The sequence below is a fragment of the Sorex fumeus genome, unplaced genomic scaffold (genome assembly GCF_029834395.1).
Source record: "Sorex fumeus unplaced genomic scaffold, SorFum_2.1 ptg000008l, whole genome shotgun sequence".
Classification (NCBI taxonomy): domain Eukaryota; kingdom Metazoa; phylum Chordata; class Mammalia; order Eulipotyphla; family Soricidae; genus Sorex; species Sorex fumeus.
The window spans coordinates 1,646,577-1,670,401 of NW_026606065.1; the positions used below are offsets into that span (position 1 = coordinate 1,646,577).

General features: G+C 40.1%; 1 protein-coding gene across 1 annotated transcript in view; it reads left to right on the forward strand.

Moving 5' to 3' along the window:
* The window catches only part of CEP162 (centrosomal protein 162), a 58,264-nt gene that overhangs the window by 4,999 nt on the left and 29,440 nt on the right, over positions 1-23,825 (forward strand). The window contains exons 5-17 of the mRNA XM_056109746.1: positions 2,466-2,545; positions 3,918-4,027; positions 5,417-5,447; positions 8,248-8,361; positions 10,405-10,596; positions 12,338-12,419; positions 15,592-15,874; positions 16,288-16,546; positions 17,717-17,850; positions 18,118-18,345; positions 18,872-19,009; positions 21,076-21,188; positions 21,287-21,392. Coding sequence (XP_055965721.1) covers positions 2,466-2,545; positions 3,918-4,027; positions 5,417-5,447; positions 8,248-8,361; positions 10,405-10,596; positions 12,338-12,419; positions 15,592-15,874; positions 16,288-16,546; positions 17,717-17,850; positions 18,118-18,345; positions 18,872-19,009; positions 21,076-21,188; positions 21,287-21,392 — 1,870 coding nt within the window. The remainder of the gene's footprint in view (positions 1-2,465; positions 2,546-3,917; positions 4,028-5,416; positions 5,448-8,247; positions 8,362-10,404; positions 10,597-12,337; positions 12,420-15,591; positions 15,875-16,287; positions 16,547-17,716; positions 17,851-18,117; positions 18,346-18,871; positions 19,010-21,075; positions 21,189-21,286; positions 21,393-23,825) is intronic.

Sequence of the window (23,825 nt, forward strand, 5' to 3'; positions counted from 1 at the left end):
ATTGCCTCCAAATACCTGAAATTTTTTGTCTGAGATATAACGGTTACAAAGAGCACTTTGTCAAAAACACCCGACTTGAAAGTAACTTTAGTGATTTTCCATAAAGAAGGTGTTTAGGGGAGTTGCGGTAACTATGTTGTAAATTTTGGAAGAAGAAGACTAAAAGGGGAGGAGAAAGCAGGTGAGCAGAGAAAGGTTTGGTCTGTGTCCAACCTTTGCGTATGATTAAGCCTGATGATGACCAGGAGTCCGTTACCCTGGAAATCCTGCTAGTCAACTAAGCACCTTTGTTCTAAGAGTGGCCAACCTTTATTGTCTCGAGACCTTTGTAAAATTCGATGTCTTAAGGTCTGCATTTTCAGGTTCCCATTTTATTTTTTAAATTGTAAGTGAAATTTAATTGCAAAACTCCAAACTAGAATAAGGGTAAGACGAATCATAACCTCTAGCAGACTAGAAGCTTGCCTCGTCTCCTTAAGATGCTTAGTTTCTTATAGATGTGGACCAAGAAGCACAGTGACAGGTCAGGGGTGTGGCACAGTGGGAGGGCATGAACCGTGCGTGTCAGAAACTCTGAGTTTGATCCCTGGAACCACAGGGCCATCTAAGAGCTGGCGGGATTCCTAGCAGTCCCTGGGCACCACCTGGACCTGAAGTGCTACCCTCAAGCTAGCTCCACAGGGTATAGATCCATCAACGACTACTTTTTTAAAAAGGATTTGTACCAAGGTCACTGTGTGTCACTACTGTGAACTGTGCAGAATCCAAGGTTTTTGCAGCTCTTGTAATATAACTTTGGACAAACTGGCAGGCTACCGAATGTAACCTGTTCACACGGTAGAGTCTGGCAAACTCCCCGTGGCATACCCAATATGCCAAATACCAGTAACAATGATGGGTCTCATTCTCCTAACTCTGAAAGAGCCTTGAATATGGCACTTTTTAAAAAATCTCAGGGCTAGGATGAAGGAGACGTGACTGGGGCCTGCTCGGGGCAATCGACGAACAACAGGATGGTTGTGATCATGATCATGTAATATAACAAGTCAACCTTCCAGTTTTATGGAGAATGGCAAGTAGACACAAGATTCCTGAGCCAGAGAAGTACCGGACTTTATTTCTCACAATATTAAGTGCCCTGGTGTCACATTCTTTGTCCCTTGCTAGCTACATGGGACGGCACTGAGGCCCTGTTGTCAGCTATGCTGTGAGTTGCTGTATAGGAGAGGATGACTTATGCCTGAGGAATCTATTACCCTACGGTGAATGGAAACAGGCCTGCTGTTTGGACTGAAACAGTGCTCCATCTCTCAGGGTTCCTTACTGCACACCTAACTCAGAGAAATGACTTAGAAAGAGGAGTCTTGGCACTTCTTGGCACATCAGGCAGGAATCTTCTGAGCCCCTGGTAATTGCCTCTCCAGTGGGGACAGCACAGAGAAAGCTTCCATGGGTATGCTGGCCACAGACAGTTGCCTCTCCGCAAGAGTTCTTAACTTTTTCTGATTTCTTAATCCTATTCTTTCCATTGATACTTCTGTTCTAGAACATTTTAGAGTGCAACACGTAGCAAGTATTTGCTACTGGAATTATCGTCGTGATAGTTTCTTGGATTTGCTAATGATCACACTAAAGATTAGGTTGAAAGAAATCAAAACATGAAGTAATTTGTCCAAATACAATGAAAAATTCTTTTTTTTTCTTTTTGGGTCACACCTGGTGATGCACAGGGGTTCCTCCTGGCTCATGCTCTCAGGAATTATCCTGGCGGTCGGTGCTCAGGGGACTATATGGGATGCTGGGAATTGAACCCAGGTTGGCTGCGTGCAAGGCAAATGCCCTGTCCGCTGTGCTATCGCTCTAGCCCCATATAATGAAAAATTCTTAAGGTCCTTTCCCACCTGGCTGAGTTTTTCTGAAGTAAGCTTCTGTTCAGCCTCCCTTTCAGAATTTCTCTGCTGTTTTCTTCTGGTCTCTGAATTGACTTCACTTGCTTTCATAACCTGTGGTCAATTCCTAATCTTTAGTGTTGAATGGGCATCTGGGTTCTAAGATGATGTATATATATATATACACACACATATATATAAATGCATACATTTATGTATAAAATTATCTATAATTACATATAAACTTAGGAAAGAAAGTCCTTTTCCCTGTTTTAATTCGGCAGTTATGACCAGCCTGAAACTTTGAGGATTCTTGTATAGATACAGCTTCTTGTATTTTTGCCGTATTTTATTTTCAGTGTCAGGGATTGAACCCAAGACCTCACATTTGTAAGGTATTGTAGACCACGGAGCTACATCTTCTGCCACCCCCGGGTTTTAGCTTAAAATAAAGCTTAAGAATGCTTGAAAAACATATATGCTGTTTGAGATTTTTTAAGTATATACAGATATGTACAGAAAGGATCACATAGAAGTATTAATGCATTAACCTGTAATGCTAAAATATTTTTCCAGTAGTCAAGCTAATATAAAACTAACTGAAGAACTAACTGAAGATAAACATGAGAGTGAATCAAAACATGAAGAACTGTCAGGTAATGCAATTGGTTTTATAATTTGCAATATTTGAAGTGATGCTACAGCTCTCAGTAATAAAAAAAAAAACATTGGTAAGAGAGAATTAAAGAAAAATTTCCGTGTCTTGGAAAGAGCTTTGGATAGGTAGAGTGGATTTCTTATGTTACTAGGCTGTTACCACTTTTAAAAATATATAAAGAAGATGGAGTAAAGAAATAACTCAAAGGACTAAATGCGGTTGGGGGGCACGGGGAGGGGGGGGCATGTTCAGTCCTGGTTGGATGCCCAGAATTCCATAGTCTCCTTAATGCGACTGGGGAAACCCCCGAAGCACAGTGCTGGGAAGAGCCTTCTTGCACCTTCAAGCATGACTCCAACAACAACAACAACAAAAGCAACAGCCAACAGCAGTGGTCTGAAATAGAGCCTTCCCTAGTATGAGCTAATGTAACCCTGTCTGATTCCAGACTTCTATGGCCAGCAGTGAGAGTCAGTAACTGCTGTCTAACAATAGCAAAAAACATGCCACAGCTCTCTCCTGTCAGAAAGCCCTGACATATCACTTGGAATTTCAGCTGAAATGTGCCAGGATTACAAACCAGTGCATGTCACCATTTTTTATGTAAGAGAGAAGTCAAGGTAAATCAGTCAGAAACAGTCTTTTCATACACTGTGTAAAGCATAGAGTAGAAGTACCTACAAAGGTTTTGAAAAATAGGTTTTAAAAAAACCCAATCTTTTTAAAAGATTTAGGATTAAAAATGCCATCTTTCATAAGTAGGCAACTTGAGATTTTTGTCTTTAACAACTTATTAAAGTTGTGTACCTCTTGGATAGGTCTAGAGATTTTTCATTTTGTTTAGAAAAGATCAAGCACAGAAAACTCAACACTACTTGCACTGCACTGTAGGTCTGTCCTCCCGTTGATCATCGATTTGCTCGAGTGGGCCCAGTAAAGGTGTGAGACTTGTTGTTACTGTGTTTGGCATACCGAATACATCACGGGTAGCTTGCCAGGCTTTGCCGTGCGGGCGAGATGCTCTCGGCAGCTTGCTGGGCTCTCTGAGAGGGTCGGAGGAATCGAACTCGGGTTGGCTGACTGGCTGTGTGCAAGGCAAATGCCTTACCTGCTGTGCTATCGCTCCAGCCCCAAAACTACTTGAAAGCACAAAAATAAAAGACCTAAGATAGTCTTATGAGTTGAATATTTTTTAAATCTTTGAAAAAACAAAACAAAACACCAAGCACAGAACCCTATGTTCTCCAAAGGTGCCTTTATGTTAATATTTCAGTGAATAGTTTTAATGTATAAATGGGAGGAAGATCACCTTTTTTTAAAATTTGGCGTTTTCGACAGTGTGATTCTTACCTACTTTTTTAATTCTTCAGAAAACTACAGTGATGATTTTGAACATGAGGACATTGACGTATCTTCGGCTGCTAAAGATGAAGAGATTAATTCCAAAGAAAATTCAGAAAAAATAAATGTACCTAAACAGGTATAAAGACCATTTTAAAACTTCCTTAAACACTTTTGTTGACTCTTACTGAATGAAGAGTTCAAAATCAGAGATCTTCTTAGTCTCATTACTGTAAAGTTACGGTCTTTTAACATGTGGCATTTTCCTAACTCAGGAAGTCAATTTTAGGATGCATCTTAATGAAATATGGCAATGGATTTTTTTTAAGTATTTTTTCTGCCTACCAGTTTTTTTGAGAAAAGCTTTAGAAGTTGAAAACTTAATTAAAAATCTCAAATCTAATTTTTAAGCAGTATTAAATTACACCTTTCTCTGGTAAGTCTTCCTTGTGAAGTACAGTTAATTTCCCTCCATAGTATTTGGAAGTACTGTTTAAAGTTTATTTAAGATAATGAATTAAATTAGTACATTCAGAATAGCTTGCTGTGCTTTAATTCTCTTCTCAGTTCTTATCAAGGTGATTAAAGATACTATAAGGTAAAGGTAAAGGCCCTCCCGTTGATCGTCGATTTGCTCGAGCGGGCCCAGTAACGTCTCCATTGGAGACTTTGTTGTTACTGTGTCTGGCATATCAAATACATCACGGGGAGCTTGCCAGGCTCTGCCGTGCGGGCGAGATCCTCTCGGCAGCTTGCCGGGCTCTCCGAGAGGGGCGGAGGAATCGAACTCGGGTCGGCCATGTTGGCTGCGTGCAAGGCAAACGCCCTACCGCTGTGCTATCGCTCCAGCCCTTAGCACAGCAGATAGGGCATTTGCCTTGCTCGCAGCCAACATGGCCGACCCGAGTTCGATTCCTCCGCCCCTCTCGGAGAGCCCGGCAAGCTACCGAGAGTATTGGATATGCCAGACACAGTAACAACAAAGTCTCCAATGGAGACGTTACTGGGCCCGCTCGAGCAAATCGTCTTAAATAAATCTATAATAATGATGAATTCAGCTATATTGTTGATTTAAAAAGTCTGAGGTTTTTAAAATTATTTTTTGAAATGCTAGGTGAAACAGTGAGTACAAGTTGTATGAGGGGAAAAAAAGATTTGTCACTTTCCTGTACCAGGAGACTTATGTGAACTCGCTGTGTTGTCTTATAGTTCAAAACAGATTCTTTACAAGGTAGATGAGCATATGGCACTTAAATACTTTAGATAAAACTTATTCGGGCCGAGGTTAAGAACTGGTAATTGGCAAAGTTCTAAACAGACTCCTGGAAGAGCTCTCACATAGCTAGTCTCTACTTTTAAAGAATTATTGGTGAGGGTGATGAGAGAAACCTAGAAAGCACATTTCCTGTTCCATTTTCATAATGGAGTGACTCACTGGCTTTTATATTTTGCTATTATTTTCATTGTGATCATTTAATAGAACCTTATTTTAAATCATACATATGGTAATTTTCATTTTATAATTTAGGAAGAAGAGAAAACTGGAATGCTGGCAAATGGTAAGTATTGTGTACATTCTTTTTTTTTTTGTTTTGTTTTTTCTTTTTTGGATCATACCTAGCAATGCATAGGAGTTACTCCTGGCTCTGGACTCAGGAATTTACTCCTGGCCATGCATGGGGTCCATATGGGATGCCAAGGATTGGACTCAGGTCGACCCGTGCAAGGCAAACGTCCTATCTACTGTACTATGACTCCGGCCCCTATTGTATATATTCTTAACTTTTAATTGGCAAAATTTCTCTGTTCAGGATAATTCCTAATCATATCTGTATTTTTTAATGTTACTAATTGTAAAATCTTATCACACCGAAGGTTGTGTGTTCATGGGCTCACTGGATGGCTCTTTCTCACCGCCTATGTTCGGTGCTCTTGAGTCCTGTGTGTGGCCTGGATCAGGACGGCTGTTCTTTCTCTCAAGCTTGAGTCCCTCTCGCTCTGACTCCCTTCTCCCCAGCTTACAGTCTTAGTTTATATAGCAGTCACATAAGGCGGTGACATAAAGGTGGGTTGAATACTGACGAATCAACAAAGAGAGGTAAGACCACTCCTCCAGGAGATTAACTCAAGGATAAAATCTCATCTACAGAGATTACTCCAGATTACTAGGAGATCTACTCAAGGGTGGGATCCCAACAAGGGTGTGTTCTTCCCTCAGTTAGTAATCTACTTAAATAGTTGTAATAAATCTACCTCTAATATTTCTAGCAATGTCATTCTGTATGAGCACAGTAAGAGATATAAACTTAGTTTGGTTCTTCCTGAGAACATCTCACTATACATTTCGCAGTCCTCAGGCCAGGTTAATCTTCCTAGCTCCAGCAGGGTCCTAGTCTCGTCATTACTTACTTTTGGATCATGACAGCATTTGTCCATGATCATTCCCTCAACTTATAGTTGAGTATCGTGGCTCTTTGGCCTGGCCCATTTCGATGCCAGGGTAGCTCACTGCTTGCCCTGGGTCCATTCAGTCCCTCGTCGGGACCCTGCTTTTGGGGTGCTAGGAACTAAGGGCAACTGAGTCAAGAAATCAGATGCCCAGGAGTAAATATTATTCGGAGTCAATCAACTCCCAAGTTACAAAGCATAATATTAACTGTCTTCCTGTGTCCACACAGAAAGGACATTGCTTACAATACAAGTTCAGTGTCCTTAGATGGGTGTGACCTGACAAACCTAAGCTACCTGAGGAAGGACAAAAGAGTGTTATCCTACAACTAATGTGTTCAGTTTCAAATATTTTCTCAGTTATATTTCCTTTATGTCTGTCTTGAGTTCTTGCTTTATATTTAATAAATTTCTTTATTATAAATTCAGGACCAGATAACTTTAGGATAAAATCTATCAAACATTTAAAAATACATTAAAAAAATTTTCCAAAAAAAATAAATAATTTAATAAAGAGATGTATACTGATGTATACTGATCACTTGATCGCTTGAGATCAATTATACTGATGTATACTGATGCTTTTGAAACACTAATGTAAGAAATTATGGAAGGTACAAATAGATGGGAAGAATTAATACTGTTTAAAAAATCTATACTGCCCAAACTTACCTACAGATTTAATGCACTCTCTACCAAAAGTTCATGTCAAGTTTTGCAGATATTGAGGAGAAAAAAGTCATAAACAGACGGAGCATGTTGAGAAATGAGCAGAACATTGGAAGACTCATGCTTCCTGATTCCAAGCTGTATTTGCAAAACTGTAGTAATCAAAAGACTGTGGTGTTGGTATTTATCTGCATGGTTCAACAGAACCAGAATGAGGAGGTTAGAAATCACATATGGCGTGGGTCGGGGGAGGGGCTGCAGAGAAAGTGCAGCCTGGAAATCACTTGCCTGGCGTGCAGCCAACCCAGGTTTGATCCCGCACACCCTTTCTGCTCTCCTGAGCACTTCCAGAAGTGATTCTGAGCGCCTCTGGGCGAGGCCCCGAAAGAAAACAACAAATCAACATAATGTATAGATAAGGAATTTTTGGCCCACGGTACCCAGGGAGGGAAGGACTGTCTCTTCAAGTGATGGTAAGTGACATACTAGGTAGCCATATGCAGAAGACGAAGTTAGACCCCTGTCTTATCCTACATTAAGTTTTAAAAAAATATATCAAATCAACCCAATATGGCTTGAACACAGGATCTAAGACTGTAAAAAACTCTGTGTGTGTGTTTGTGTGTGTGCGTGATATGCTGCAGATCAAACCCAGTGCCTCAATCATGCAAGGCAAATGCTGTTATAAATATTTATATGCATGCATATGTATTGATGTTTCTCTACTTTTGTATGAGATTTTTAATGCTGATTATAGATGATTTTGGTACATACTCATTGTATGCACTGTAGCACTGTCCTCCTGTTCTTCCTCGATTTGCTCAAGCGGGCCCAGTAACGTCTCCATTGTGAGACTTGTTGTTACTGTGTTTGGCATATCGAATACATCTCGGGTAGCTTGCCAGGCTCTGCCGTGCGGGCGAGATACTCTCGGTAGCTTGCCAGGCACTCTGAGAGGGGCAGAGGAATCGAACCCGGGTTGGCCTGGTCAGCCGTGTGCAAGGCAAACGCCCTACCCACTGTGCTATCACTCCAGCCCCATTATATGCACAAAATCATAATTATATAGATGAACATGTGAGAATTAAAAGCTTTCAGTTCATAATCAATATCATATATTCTTTATACATAAATATATCTTTGTTTTCTTTTAAATTGCATATGATTAAATAAAATATTTTATGTAAGGTGCCATACACATTTCTCTACACTCCTACTATGTTTTCTTTGATATTATTTCAGTGGTGCTGATTGATTCATTAGACTCCGTTGGAGAGACCAACTTGGCTGAAGATAAAGCAACGACTGAGCCCCTGACCCTGCCAGAAATAACTGGGAATGGAATGGTAGGAACAGGTAAAGTGTTTGCAAGAGTCTATTCTTGTATATATGTATGTATGTACGTATGTATGTATGAAGTTCTGTGTTAAATTCCTGGCGCTACAAAAAAAAAAACAAAAACAAGTTTAACAAACAATAGCAATCTCTCTAGTGTTTATTATTGTTATTTTTCCATCTTTTGAAATTTAATATCCTGAAGCTATATGCAAGTATTTATTGACTCTGGGGTGTTAGATTCACATAGTATTTCGAAAATAAGTATAAACTCTTCATATAAACATTTTAACATGGTTCAATGACTGAAATGATCAGTTGGTTTTTGTTTTATTCCGTTTTTCAGTTTGGGAGCCGTGCACGGTAGTGTTCACGGGCTACTCTTGGCTCTGCGCTTACAGGACTGTATGTCCTGCAGAGGATCCAGGGTCCATAAGAAGCAGCTGTAGGTGAGGCAGGCGCCTTACCTCCTGTGCTCTCTGGCCCACTGTTTTTGTTACAAGGGCCACAACCCTCCAATCCTCTGGAACCCAAGGCCCTACCTGGCAGCAGGGCTTGGGCCAGTGTTGCCCAGGGACCATCTGCCAGTGCTCGGGGACCATGCAGTGCCAGAGACGGAACTCAGGGCCTTGTACCTGGGCGTGCGCTGTCTTGAGCTGTCTCCCCAATCCTTTGTTGTTTTGTTTTGTTTTGTTTTTGCCAGGTTTCTTCTGGTATTTTGCAGATTCATATGTGTGATGCCTTGTCAAGGATCACTTGTTTTAAAATATTGGACTGGAGAGGTAGTACAGCAGATAGTGTGCTTGCCTTCATGCAGCCAACGGGCTTTGATCGTGGGCACCCGACATGGTCCCTGAGTTCCAACAGGAGTAATTTCTGAGCACAGAGCCAAGATGAAGCCCTGAGCACAGCTGGGTATGACCCCAAAGCCAACCAGCATGTCTGTGTATTACATATGTAATACATACTTTTATAGAGAGAGAAATTCTTTGTGCTTTCTTTCACGTAATGAACTTGATCATTTTTAAAATGACGTTTTTCCTATCAGTCAAGATCTTGCCTTTTATTTGGATATGTTAGATCACAAGCGAGTATATCAATATTTTTTGGGGGGGATATGGCTACATGAGTAGCACAGTTGGTCTATGCTATATGTGATTTACTCATACAAAATAGTCCAACTCTCTGTTAACATACAAAAATTGGGATATGCACAAAAGACTGATTTGGTCATCATATGCATATGAGTAATAGTTAAAAGCCAAAGGTCTTAGTGGAATTAGCCAGGTCGAAAGCAAATGGTAAGTTTAAAAGGAGGGTGAAAGTCATGGCTTTGAGATGAGCCCCTGACCAAGAAAGATCAACTAGTAGCCATCAGAGTGGTGAAGGAGGAGATGCAGAGGACAGTTCCCAGGTCTAGCTCAGTGCCCAATTCCTCATAATATTGAAGAAAATTAGCCATGGCTAGATTTGCTCATAAGGAAATTCTTTTGGTCCCATGCTGAATTGCAAAGGTTGCAGAGTGAAATGCAGACCACCAGGTGCTTAGTGGCATAGGGAAGCAGAGAACGAGAGAAAGGAAAGAGGGAGTGACTGATAGTTACTGGTAGTGATAAAGGAGAGACTGAGTCTTTGAAAGGGCTAGTCAGATTGGACAATTCTAGAGAAGTTTTCACGTGTAGAATAAGAGTAACAGGTTGTGATCGGGAATGTGGCTTAGCCCTAAGCCCATGTGTTGCACGTGTGAAGTCCTGGAAGTCCTGGGTCCAATTCCCAGCACCATTAAGAAAGGGGGAAAAAAGGAGCAAGTAGTAGGAAAAGGAGGTTATAACAAATGAAGTCAAAATGCAAAGCTATCACAGCAGAGTATACCTAAACGATGCAAAGTTCTATAATCATTTAACCTGCTCTTTGAGTTTCACACTGGATCTATTGCCAAGAATTTTATTTAAGCATGGCTTTTTTTTGTCCTCCCTTCTTATTGACCCTAACAGATGGTTCTGAAGTTTTGTATTTCTCTTGTTCTTGCATGATCATGTGAGGGATGACATTTATTTTCAACAGCTCTTTCGTATGGACAGAGCAATAGCGACATTGAAGCTCTCCATCAGGCTTATCATCACGTAGCCCACTCTTTGGGAGACGGAGGGGAGGAAGGAATTGGAAGCCCCAAGATGGGAAATATCAAGAGCTTAGTGAAAGAGCATTCTCAAGAAAACGAAGAGTCCTCCAAAAACCTCTCCACTACAGAATCTGGTAAAAGCCGATTTCCTTGAAACCGCTGGGACAGTTTCCATGCTATCTGCACAGCCGGGAGGTCGCTCAGGAGTGGATTGGCAGGCCGTGCTTGCATAGGGAGCAGCAGTCCATCCCTACCCCACATGTCGATAGTCCCTCCCCACAAGCATTGATCGGTGTAGCCCTGGCACCCTCAGGCACCCCGGGTGCCAGCAGCTCCTAGCATTGGCCAAGTGTAGCCACAAGTGGCCCCTGGCACCTTCTGAACACTGCTTTCGAGGCCTCCGAAATAAATGAGTACAATTTTCTGCAGTAATTTTTCAATCTCTGAATGATATATGGGACTGGAGTGATAGCACAACGGTAGGGCATTTGCCTTGCATGCAGCCAACCCAGCCGAGCCAGGTTCGATTCCTCCGCCCCTCTCGGAGAGCCCGGCAAGCTACCGAGAGCATTCAGTATGCCAAACACAGTGACAAGAAGTCTCACAATGGAGACGTTACTGGGCCCGCTCGAGCAAATCGATGAACAACCGAAGGATGAGGAAGGAGAGGCTGATTATATCATGACCGTGAATGATATAAAGGGTTTGTTCAAATGAAACCTGGAAGTTATTGGCTGATCCGTAAATTTAGAACCAAATATGTAGGGTAAGATTTTAGTTCTTCTTCCAGTATACCTTAACCAAATAAAAAAATCATTTTATGATTGTCTGAAGAGAGTTGAGCAGCTACTTGCCGTGCATACAGCGAACCCTGGTTTGATCCCTAGCACTGAATATGGTCTTCCAGGCACTGTAAGAAGTGAACCTTGAATGCAGAGCTAGGATTAAGCTCTGACCACTGCCAGAGCACCCCCCGATTTTTTTTTCACGTTTTTAATCTTTCCCTTGTTCATCTGTTATAATCATTTTAACAATAGAGAGTCGTGGGGCCAGTTCTAGGGCACATGCCTTGCATACATGAGACCTGAGTTCAGTCAGGGGGGGTCGGGAAGAGGGAGTTAAGGAGGGAGGAGGTGGAGGAGGGAGAGGAGGATTAGAGGGCACTGTGGGATCAAGAACATGTTTAGCAGATCTGTACACATATTTGATGTTTATGTACATATATTGAAAGTACAGGCGATCATTTTTGTCTTCCTTCATTGTGGCAGCCTCGTTCGGCCTTGAGATTTTATCGGCCTCTCCTTCCTCATCCTTCTCAATGCTGCCATATTGGTGACGCCTTCAGGGTCAGGGGAATGAGACCCATTGTAATTACTGGTTTTGTCATATCGAATACACTACGGATAGCTTGCCAGGCTCTGCCGTGCGGGCGGGATACTCTCAGTAGCTTGCCAGGGTCTCCGAGAGGGATAGAGGCTTTTGGGGCAGCCTCTAATCGCCCTTGTAGGTGTTCCCATGGTTCAAACCAAATTTGAATCCTATCAAATATGGTATGGCAATTCTGGAAGATGGGTATTTAGTGTTTTATAATGTGTCGCAGCAGTGTGGTCCGGAAAGCGTCCTGGAGCGTGGCGGCGGCTGGGTAGTGGAGGTAGTGAAGGTATATATATATGCATATATATACCTATGTGTATTTACATGTGTATATGCATTTTTCTTCATATAGGAAAATTTTACAGACCGAAACTGAGTTTGTTATATTTTTTATTTTGTTGATTATGTTAGTCAGAGAAAATTAATTTTGATGGTATTAGGGATTCGATTAAGCAATTTACAAGATGTTTTTGTTTGCTCTTTTGAAATTTTTCCCCTTAGATCTGCCAACAGTGGAGGAGCTGATGAGACCTATCAGAATAGATTCCCTTGGTGTCAGTCATTTTGACTTCAAACCTGTCAGGTATGCATTTTGGTTGATTGTGTGTTTTTCGTAATGAATTGTGTATGTTGCATATTTATTTCAGGTTATTTTTTTTTAATGTTACAGTTTTAGGTCATGTGATTCATGAGTTTAGCATCATGTTAACAGTATCGTTCCCAGAGAATGATTAATGGGTACTATGTCTGAGGCTACTAGTTAGTCACTGCTCACTCCTTTTTACTCAGTTCATCAAAATTCTTCCGTGCTAAATTTTGTTAAAAGGCTACTAAAAACATGGCTTGTTAGTTTTTAAAAGAACTTTTTAGTTTTAAAAAAAAAGCTAGGTCGTCTTAAGGCTCTTCACTGAAAAATACAAGCCCTTCCCAAAGCTTTAAATAGTCCAGGGACAGTTGCTTTAAATACGAAGAAAGAACATCAGTTTTGTTCTGTGCATGAGTCAGAGACTTGCCTCTTATAAACCAGTAAGTTTTGTACTCAGCCACAGGCTGTCTTCTTATGAGTGCGTCTTTTGGTCACAACAGAAACAGGCTCGTGAAAGTCTTTCAGCGGCATTTCATTTTAGTGTGGGATCCAGCTCTCATCCCAGCCAGAGTAGCACATCGCCATACACTTGTCCCGGGACAGTATGGGTTTGTGAAGAGATTACAGTGACACAGACATTATCTCATGAGCTCTTCACAACAGACAAGACACGTGTGTTTATCTCCATCATTCAAGATGATATGAAGGCAAACCCTGTTTCATGATGGGGCTCACAAGAGCCGATGATGATGTTGGTGGCTACCATTCTTCTCATACTGAGTGGAGGCCAAGTATTGTGCAAAGTTCTTTACATACACTGCTTCATTTAATCTTGCATCAGCTTGGTGAGGCATACTGCATTTCATCCCCATTTCTCACTTGGAAATCTTTGCAATGTCCGTTTATCTTCAAGTTGTGGATTTTCCTTAATTAGATCCTGATTGTACTAACTTCCTTATTAATATGTTGTTCCATATAACTCCTAGTTCCAGTTCCTCAAGTTTTTCTTCTTGTTATCATAAGTAAGGGTCCATCTTGGAGGATGCACTCTTTCTTCGTCTACTTCCGCCCACTGTCTTTTTAAAAAATACATAGTCAGAGTTCCATTGTCATCTTAAACTATTCCAAAAGCTCTGAGGCTTCGGAAATGATTGGTTCCAATTAATTCCGGGAACTATACTCAAAGTTCTTTGCTAGACAAGGTTTTAAATCTGTTTTATGACTTTTCTTCCTTGCTTTCTCCTCTCTGTTTCTTCTCTCAGTTTAATTACTGATATCTGGATCTTGTTGAGAACAGTAACTTGAAATATGAGGATGGCACCTTTCATCTTTGCCAAGGGACTGTTTTGCTTTTTTTTCCACTAGGAAATTTCATGAAATCATCATTCATATTGCCTCTTTCAGTGCCAAATCTTACTGTTTCGGTCTAGATATCAATTGGAGCCCATATATTTCTAGACCCTTTCAACAATATGTTCCTTTTGATTTCCTTATACTCCGTTCCCTTTGATACAGGAACCAGTATGTTTTGTCTTCAGTTCGTCCTTCTAAAAATGTTGTCAGAAGTAGTCAGGAGTAGTTCGCGATTAAAAACTCCCTGTTCTCGTCTGGTATTTCTCTTAGCTGCCAATTCAGCAAATGCTTTGAAAATGTTGGGGGGCTGGGGGAGTGAAGGCTGCTATCTCCTGCTTCTATATCAGTTCCTTCCCACCCAGAACCACTGAGTCGGCCACACATATTTTAAGTTCTTGTCACCATAGCACACATTCTAAAACCAGTCACTATGACCACCTCTCTATGCAGTGGCAAGGAAATGCAGTTCAGTTTGTACTCAGCAAGAACAGAAAATCTTGGATGAACATCTGGCCATCTTTTACTTCCAGGAAGAAGGAAATCATATTTCTTGATGATTCTCACGACTTAGGAAGCTTCTAACAGTTGCTGCAAGACAGATTTACCATATAAGAAAATGGTAGTCTTTTAAACTTTAGTTTTACTTTGAAAGTTACAGAACTAACTGAACTAGTTGACAGTGGTTAATATGAAAATGACATTGTATTTTTGAAACTTACGTAGGACATGTTGATATCCAACCAGACTTAAATTTTTTTAAGGGATATTATCCACATTTTTAAATCTTAGTGGTATAAAATATTATATTTGAATTCTAAACCACAAAAATGGCTTTTTAAAAGGACTAGTGGTTTCTGTTTTAAATTTTTTCTCATACTTCAACAAAATATATACTAAAATGTAAAATAAAGTATCAGTATTTATACTTTGTGTCTGATTGGCATAAATTATGTTTACTTTCTTAGTATCTTCTAGAAATGTTTCTCCCGCCTCAAATTCATGTGATTTTGTAAGATATTGCATATGAAAGTATAAAAATTACTGACTTTTTTCTTATACAAAAGCAATCTCAGTCTCATTTGTAATTTTGAAATAAGTCTCAAGTCTTTCACTTAATTCTTTGCATTATACTACCTGAACTGGAGCGATAGTACAGTGGTAGGGCATTTGCTTTGCGTGCAGCCAGCCCAGCCGAGACGGGTTCGATTCCTCCGCCCCTCTCGGAGAGCCCGGCAAGCTACCGAGAGTATCCCACCCTCACGGCAAAGCCTGGCAAGCTATCCGTGATGTATTCAATATGCCAAACACAGTAACAAGAGTCTCAAAATGGAGACGTTACTGGGCCCGCTCGAGCAAAATCGATGAACAACGGGAGGACAGTGTTGGCAGTTGACAGAAAGTGCTTGAAAATTATCTTAAATTTAAAACAATTGGATCACACCATGAACATACTTTTGTGAGTCAAAGTCAAAAATAATGTTTTTGATATTATTGACCTGGTTTTCATAGTAACAAATATGTACGTGCACAGTTATGTACGTGTACTTATGTCGTGTGTAGGTATGTGTATGTATGAAATATATTAAAGCAAGATGAGAGCAATGATATCCTGGATGGGGAATGCACTTGCTTTGCATGTGGTTGACCTGTGTTTAGTCCCCAACCTCACATCTGGTCTCCTGAGCCCCACTAGGCACGATCCCTGAGCACAGAGCCAGGAGTCAGCCCTGAGTGCTGCCAGGTGTTACTCCAAAACAAATACATATTAAATGTGTCATATAGGGTCTACTATTCTCTTTGTTGTTTTGTTTCACAGCTATAAGAAACTGGCTGGTAGTCAAGAAACTGAATTCATGAGCCCTTTCCCACGGGAGGTGACCCAAAATCTTATGTCTCAAGAGCCGCAGAATGTAAATCAATTTCCTCATAGAACTGAAGAGCGTGTGGTTTTGCAAAGGGCAACCAATGAGGATAAAGAAAATAGCGGTCCAGGAGTAAGCACTATGGAAGAATGTATCGATAAAACCTGTCTTGATATTTTGAGGAAAAAAATATCTGTTGCTCCTTCATTATTACCTCAGGACAGCAAAGTAAATAAAGTAAGTGTTTGTAATCTAAATTTCCTTGACTTGATTCATGAAGTTATAGAAGTACTGTTGGTCCGTATGCAAACTAATTAGCTTAATCTTAGGGAACAGTTTCAAAATCTATGCTCCCTTATTGTCTTCCATTTTCATTGTGGTTATATAGTTTGCTTGCTTTTATTCCTGACTTGGAAGACAAGCTTAACATATTAAAATTCTAAAAAATAAAAATAATTAAAATAAAATAAAATATTAAAATTCTGATGAATTACATTTAGAGAACTTTGGATTGGCCTAAACCAACTGGAGGTTGGCCCTCTGCTGTCCACATTATTTAAAAATCACAGTGTTTTTGCCATCTTTTAAATCCCCATTGAAACTGTGTATGAAGTTCATCTAAATACTGAGTAGTTTGTATTTGTACACAGACTTTGAAATCGCAACTCAGTTCTGAAGAAGGCACTGCAGCTGATAAACAGGTACCATACAAGAAGGCCAGAAGTGCACCTCCTTTGCTTAAAAGGAAACCTCAGAGTGGATTATATGCGTCCGTAAGAAGCTCAGGCTATGGCAAACCCAGTTCGCCGTTCAAGACGTTCTCTACTCTTGAAAAGAAAACCTCAAAGGATATTATGAAGAGCAAAAACTTGAGATCCATTTCCACCTCAAATCAAGCTAGGAAAAAAGGTAGCCCTCTTTCCTTTTCATAATAAAAGCCCGTACATATAGTGCATTATTTTATTTTACCTGTTTTCTTCTTTCCTGTGAACTTTCCTTATTGGTATAAAAGAATTTCTCTTAAGGTACTATATTACATTTCTGAAAAATTCCTTTTCATCGTTAATTCTAGTTAATTAATTGAATGAGGCCTACAGAAAAATCAGGAAATGATTATAGGAGAATCAGACTCCTTTGTTTTCTGGTTAGCTTTGTAGTATCTAAAACATTTATCAGAGAAAATCTATAAATTCAGAATACAAATGGCAACTTACAAATGTAGACTAATATGGATATTCACTGTCACTGCCCTCCTGTTGTTCATCGATTTGCTCGAGTGGGCCCAGTAATAACATTGTGAGACTTGTTGTTACTGTGTTTGGCAAATCGAATATACCGTGGGTAGCTTGCCAGGCTCTGCCGTGCGGGCGAGATACTCTTGGTAGCTTGCCGGGCTCTCAGAGAGGGATGGAGGACTTGAAGGCAGAGGAATTGAACTCAGGTCGGCCGCATGCAAAGCAAACGCCCTACCCGCTGTGTTAATCGCTCCAGCCCATATGGCTATTACTTGGATATTATATGTTTGAAAACATATAGATAGTATATGTTTGGAAATACACTGTTTTCTGTTCATATCTGCATAGTTTTATATGTCATAGGACCACGGTTAGTGATTTCCTAATGTACCTATTTATACTGACAGTGGGAAAGGGTCATCTTCAGTTTTGAAGGCCATGCATTATTTTTCAAAAAAAAAAGGAAAGGAAGGAAGGACGGAGAGAAGACAAAAAGAAAGGAAGAGAGAAATGTTCAATTCAGACTAAAGTGGAAAAGAGAGAGCAATGAACCTAATAAAAGGAACAGAGATTGAAACTGTCAGCCACTTCACTTTCTCCTCACGTAGTTCGCTTCATTTTTCTTTGACATGAGTTTGAATCAAGTAGTCACTGTCAAATTGAGTAGGAGACTAATTATGGAAAGCAGTTCTGAGTGTACTGAAACAGCTGTGTTGGTGTGTCACATTCATCAGTATTTTGAGATCGTTTATTTTAGTGTTCCCATTATATTTCTACTTCATGATTACTGAATATATTCAACTTTGCATGTATAGTGCTTTTATCAGTTGTTTACACCTTTTAGAGATCTTCTCTGAAACAAAGCTCATCAAGCCTGCAGCACAGAATAAACCATCCCCTAAAAACGAAGTTTTCCCGACTGTTCCTATGAAGTCTAAAGACAATACCGAAGTCGATTCCTGTGGTCGATTTAAGAATGTACGTATTCAATTTCAGAATAGCATTCATAATTTCATGTCCTAAAATTGACTAAAACTAAAGTATAAATAAGAAATACAGTATATAAAATTTCACTTGCTTTAAGAGTGATATTCTAATCACTTCAAGACATTCTTACTGAACATTCATTGGTTTTCTTATAAAGTAAATTGTTGTTAACCATATCGTTTTTATTCTTTGTTTTACCAGGTGCTTAAATCTTCACTGTGTAAAACCGTTTTAATGAAATGTGTTTTTTCTAAAAAGGATTCTTCAGACTACCAAAGTGGGAATAAGGAAACAGAATTAGTTTTATTTAAAAGAGTCCAGGAAGCAGAGGATAAGTGGAGGGGTGCACAGGCTCTAATTGAACAAATTAAAGTTACATTCTCGGAGAAAGAGAGGGGGCTGGAAGATAAGATGGAAGAACTGAAAAGACAACAGGAAAAGGAACTCTTGAAGCTGAATCAAGAGAATTATATTCTTCAGTCCAAGGTACTGGAACAAATTGTCTGAATTTTTTTCTCTTTTTGATCAAAAGCGTTCTTCCTGTGAAGCACATTGTTATCCTGTTCACCTGTGGCTGTTTGACGTCGTGATTTCGTTGTATAAAAAATGAAAATGCTCCCCAGGAGTCCCTTCTTTATAGTGTGAACTGAAATAATCTCTCTGTGAGGAAATTTTTTTTTAATTTGAATCATTTTGATAATGTTCTACTGATTGTCTTCTCTGGGAAACAATCTTCTAGTACATTGTAACCTTCAGAGAAGACAGTTTCGGAAAGAACTGCTATCGAAAGTCTAGAGTCAGAAAATGACAGTATAGCATACCTGAATGATTTCCATCCTCAGATTCATCAGCTTAAAACAGTATAACGATTTAACTGTGGGTGGTATTGTAATCATTTATTGTGGTTGTAAGACAATTTTAGATCTGTGTTCCCAGAAAAACTCCTGTTATTTTCCTCTCTTTTCGCTTCATTTCTTTATACAAACAAAACAATTGGTTTGTTTTCCCGAAGTTAAATAGCTTTGAAGAGACAAACAGAAAACAGAAGTGGTTACATTTCGAAGCAACTGATTCTATCACTGAGGAAAAATTGAAGCATATCCAAAAAGAAATACAAGAACAAGAGACCCTTCTTCAGGGATATCAACAGGTATGATGATTATTTGACCTTGGGCTTGTTCTGTAAATACTTTATCCAAAAAATTTTTAAATAAAAATACTAACTTTAACAGGCTAGCCTGTATGACAGCACAGCGGGTAGGGTGTTTGCCTTGCACGCGGCCAACCCAGCCAACCCAAGTTCGATTCCTCCACCCCTCTCGGAGAGCCTGGCAAGCTACCAAGAGTATCTTGTCCGCATGGCAAAGCCTGTCAAGTTACCTGTGACGTATTCGATATGCCAAACACAGTAACAAGTCTCAAAATATTACTGGGCCCGCTCAAGCAAATCGATGAACAGTGGGAGGACAGTGCTACAGTGCTACTGAGCCTATGTGAGGAAATGATTTGATTTGTCTTCATATTTTCTCATGAGAAAAAGTAAAGCCTGGATTTCAGATTCAGAGAACTTAGATTTAGTTTTAACTGTGAAACCTTGGGAAAAATCCCTTCCCCTCTTTAAGCCAGAGTCTCCATCTTTGAAATAAGCCTGGTAATAATAACATCTGCCTCGGACGGGAGTTGTAGAATTAAATCAAGACAAAGCAAACCAATCTTTTAGTGCCTGGCACATAGTGAAAGTTGTCTGTTAATATTTTTTAATAGTCACATTCGTTAGAAACTTGTTTTTGTTTAGTTCTTAATTTTTAAAATTGAATTGATGAGCTTGGTGTTTATATTCACAAATCTGAATCTGAAATTAATGTCAAGCCATGGGCGGGAAAGAAACCTGACATACATGAGAAAAAAACAAACCTGTGTGTCCCTAGAAAGCAGACATTTATGATGTGTGATGTGTTATTAGGAATATTCATCTGGCTTGATAACCTGGCAGGCTTACTGTTACATGAAACTTCCTCCTGATTCTTCCCTGCCACTTCCTCCCCAGCTTTTAAACTTCTGTCCTTTCTTTTATTACATTGCCTATTGTTTCTTTTGACAACCAGAGCCAGAGGTTGAAACTCTCAGTTCCAAGTACTTTAACCAGTGACACACAGAGAAGGCGTTAGTACATTGCGATTTAAAATTTACTTTAATGAAACAACCGATTTTGTAGGGCATGTCGCCCAATCCTGCCTGGAGTGACCCCTGAGTTAAGAACCAGAATTAAACCCTGAGCACAGGATGGGTGTGGCCCCCAAACTAAAAAAAAAAATAAATGCAAAAATAATCACCGGCCAAGCACTAGGTCAGACCTGCTGAGAGGTCCAAAGTTATCATTTGATCCTTTTGGTTTTTATCAGATTTTTAAAGAGGTCAAGAAGGTTGGAGTGACAGTAGAGAAGCCCTGCATGCGGCCGACTCAGTTTCCACCCCTGGCATCCCATCTGGTTCCCTGAGCACCACAGAGTGTAATTCTTGAGCAGTGTAAGGCGTGGCCCCAAAAAACTAAAGAAAGAAAGAGAGAGATTAAAAACCCAGAGCAGCTAAAGACACGTTGGTACTTTCTCCATCTCAATGTCACTGTTGGAAGCACTCTCGAGTTCAAACTTGGTGGCGACCTGCATTTCGTTTCTTCTCAGCCTTTTCCTGATATCTTCAGAAATACCCTGTCTAATTCTCTGCTCACAGAATTTTACAAACACGAATAGACAGCCACTATGCCTGCCCCCAGTCACTGTGGAAAGCCAGACAGAAACAGAAAACAAGGGGCTGCCAACTGTTCTGTACTGTGTGGTTCAAGCGGTGCTTGCCAACTCACCGTTGTGAAATACGGTGCATTGTGCTGGCTTTAGGCCCTTCAGCTTGAGGGATTTTTACATCTTTGTTTTTTTATTTTTCTTTCATGTTAGCATTTTGGACATTTGGGAAGAGATTCATTTTCAGATGCTGCATTTTAAAATTCCTGAAAAGTTTAAAACCTCAAAAATGTTTAAAGGATTTATTTTTTGTGACCATATATACATATGTTACGTGTACTATGACTTTTTTTTTTTGATTAGTGAAACACCATGATGTACAGTTGTAGACTTGCAAATTTTTCTGCTTGGATTTCAATTATACAAATGATAAAATGCCCTGCTATGACTTTTAACTACGTTCTCTACTTCTAAAAAGGAAAATGAAAGGTTGTATAAACAAGTGAAAGATCTCCAAGAACAGAACAAGAAGAATGAGGAGCGAATGTTCAAGGAAAACCAGAATTTATTCAGTGAGTTAGCGTCCTTAAAGTAAGTAAGTCCGTTTAAAATCCATAGAACCAAATAAGCTATTCCTGAGCACTAAATGTAATATTAATAATATATATTTATTTTTCAAAATAAATCAGAGAGCAGATGCACAAAAATCATTTCCTGTCTCAAGTAGTTGAAGATTCAGAGCCCACAAGAAACCAGAGTTTCACAGATCTGTTAGCAGAATTACGGTTGGCACAAGTAAGTTTTATAAGGATTTTAATGATTAGTGAAGCTGGGAAGATAGTACAGTGGGTAGGGCAGTTGCCTTACCATGCAGCTGACCGAGGTTCTGTTCTGGAACCCCTTCTGGTCCCACAAACCTTGCCAGGAGTGATTCCCAGTGCAGAGTCAGGGGTGATCACTGAGCACAACCAAGTGTGGGGGGCACATAATCTCAGAACCCTGTTTGTAATAGTAAATCATAATTCTCATATTCCCATGTTTTGTAGTTCATGAGATTTACATTTGTTATAAAAATTAAATACCTCTTAGAAAACAGAATATGGGGGGGAACTTTTCAGATGAATAGCACACCAGAGAATTAGGGGATGAGCTTAAGAAGAGTGTCCTAAGAATTATTGGAGACTCCAAGGAACAAGAAAGTACTCTTGATGAAGAATCATTAGTCAGGAAAAAATTATAGCTGAAAAGTTCCCAGAGCTAAGGAGTGTATGCACCCAGATGTAAAAGGCCTGAAGGGATCCCAGCCAAAAGAGACCCAAAACCAAAATTTGAAAAATATAAGACACGTTGTGGTGAAAGATTTACAACAGATTTATCAAGTGCTTCTCTACAGGCCAAAAAAAAAATGATGGGATATAGTTTAAAAAAAAAAGTGCACACAATGTTATGAACACCTCACCAAGAATACTCTACCCGCTAGCCTGTGATTCAGATTTGAAGGATAGACAGAGAACTTCATGGATAAGTAACAGCTCTAACTTCATAGCCTTGAAAGGGACTACTTTAAGATAAAGACAAATCTCACAAACATAATTTCTACAGAATGGTAGCAAAAAAAAAAAAAAACTCATGTCGATAAATTTTCTTACCGCTTATTTAACAATGGGTTGATATCCAAGATGTATAAAGCACTGGCAGAATTTTATAAGCGAGACTTTATCATTTATCATCAAAGAAACACAAATTGAAAACAATAACTAATCACCTCACACCAATGAGACAGGGACATATCAAAAAGAACAGATCCGTATTGGCAGGGATGTGGGGGAAAAGGACCCTCATACACTGCTGGTGGGAATATTGTCTAACCTTTTGGGAAAATCATGTGAACATTTCCCAGAAAACTGGGAATTGAGCTTTCATGTGGCCCAGAAGTTTTCTTTCTTGGCATCCATCCTTAGGGCCCAGACACTTTATTTAGAAAAGATGCTTGCATCCTTATGTTCATTTCAGCACAGAATTCACAATCACAAAAAATCTGGAAATAACTCGGTGTCCAAGAACAGATGACCAGATAAAGAAACTGTGGTACATGTACACAGTGAAATATTCCTCCACCATGAGAAAAGGCAAAGGCATGCAATTCTCTGCTACGTGTATGGATCCGAGGATCGTCACGCTGAGTGAAGTCAGCCAGAAGGAAGGGACAGACACAGAATGCTCGCTTGCCTACCTGGATTTTCAAGAAGCACAGTAGGGAAAGAACAGGGATCCAAAGGTGACAGACTGAGAGCTGGTCTTACGTAGAAAGCGCATTGCGTGGAGGAGGGGGAATAGGACGAGGGAGTACATTGAGACGACAGTGGAGGGTAGCAGTCTGCTAGAATTTGTGGTGCCAGCATGTTTTACGCATGAAACTCTATCATTAAACCACAGTGATATATATATGTATGTATGTATCATATGTGGGCTGGAGCGATAGCACAGCGGTAGGGCGTTTGCCTTGCTTGCAGCCAGCCCGGCTGGGCGGGGTTCGATTCCTCCGTCCCTCTTGGAGAGCCTGGCAAGCTACCGAGAGTATCTTGCCCGCACGGCAAAGCCTGGCAAGTTACCCGTGACATATTCAATATGCCAAACACAGTAACAACAAGTCTCATGATGGAGACATTACTGGGCCCGCTCGAGCAAATCGATGAACAACGGAAGGACCGTGACCGTGATCTTATATATACAGATATATGTACACACAGAAACGCAGGCAACAATAAAAATACATACCATTACTGTCACTGTCCTCCGTTGTTCATGGATTTGCTCAAGCGGGCCCAGTAACATCTCCATTTTGTGACTTGTTCTTATTGTGTTTGGCATATTGAATACATCACGGGTAGCTTGCCAGACTTTGCCATGTGGACGAGATACTCTCGGTAGCTTGCCGGGCTCTCCAAGAGGGGCGGAGGAATGGAACCAGGCTTGGCCGGACTGGCTGCACGCAAGGCAAACGCCCTACCGCTGTGCTATCGCTCCAGCCCACATACCATTAAATGAGAGAAAATGTTTGTATTTCAGATATCTGATAAAGACCTATGTCTAAAGCACTTAGAAAGTTCAACAAAAACAAACCAAAAAAAAAACCTGTCAAAATATAGAAAGAGGAGATAAACACTTAGAAGAAGACAGATGAATAAGCCTATGAAAAATTGCTTGTTTTTCATAATTTAGAAATAT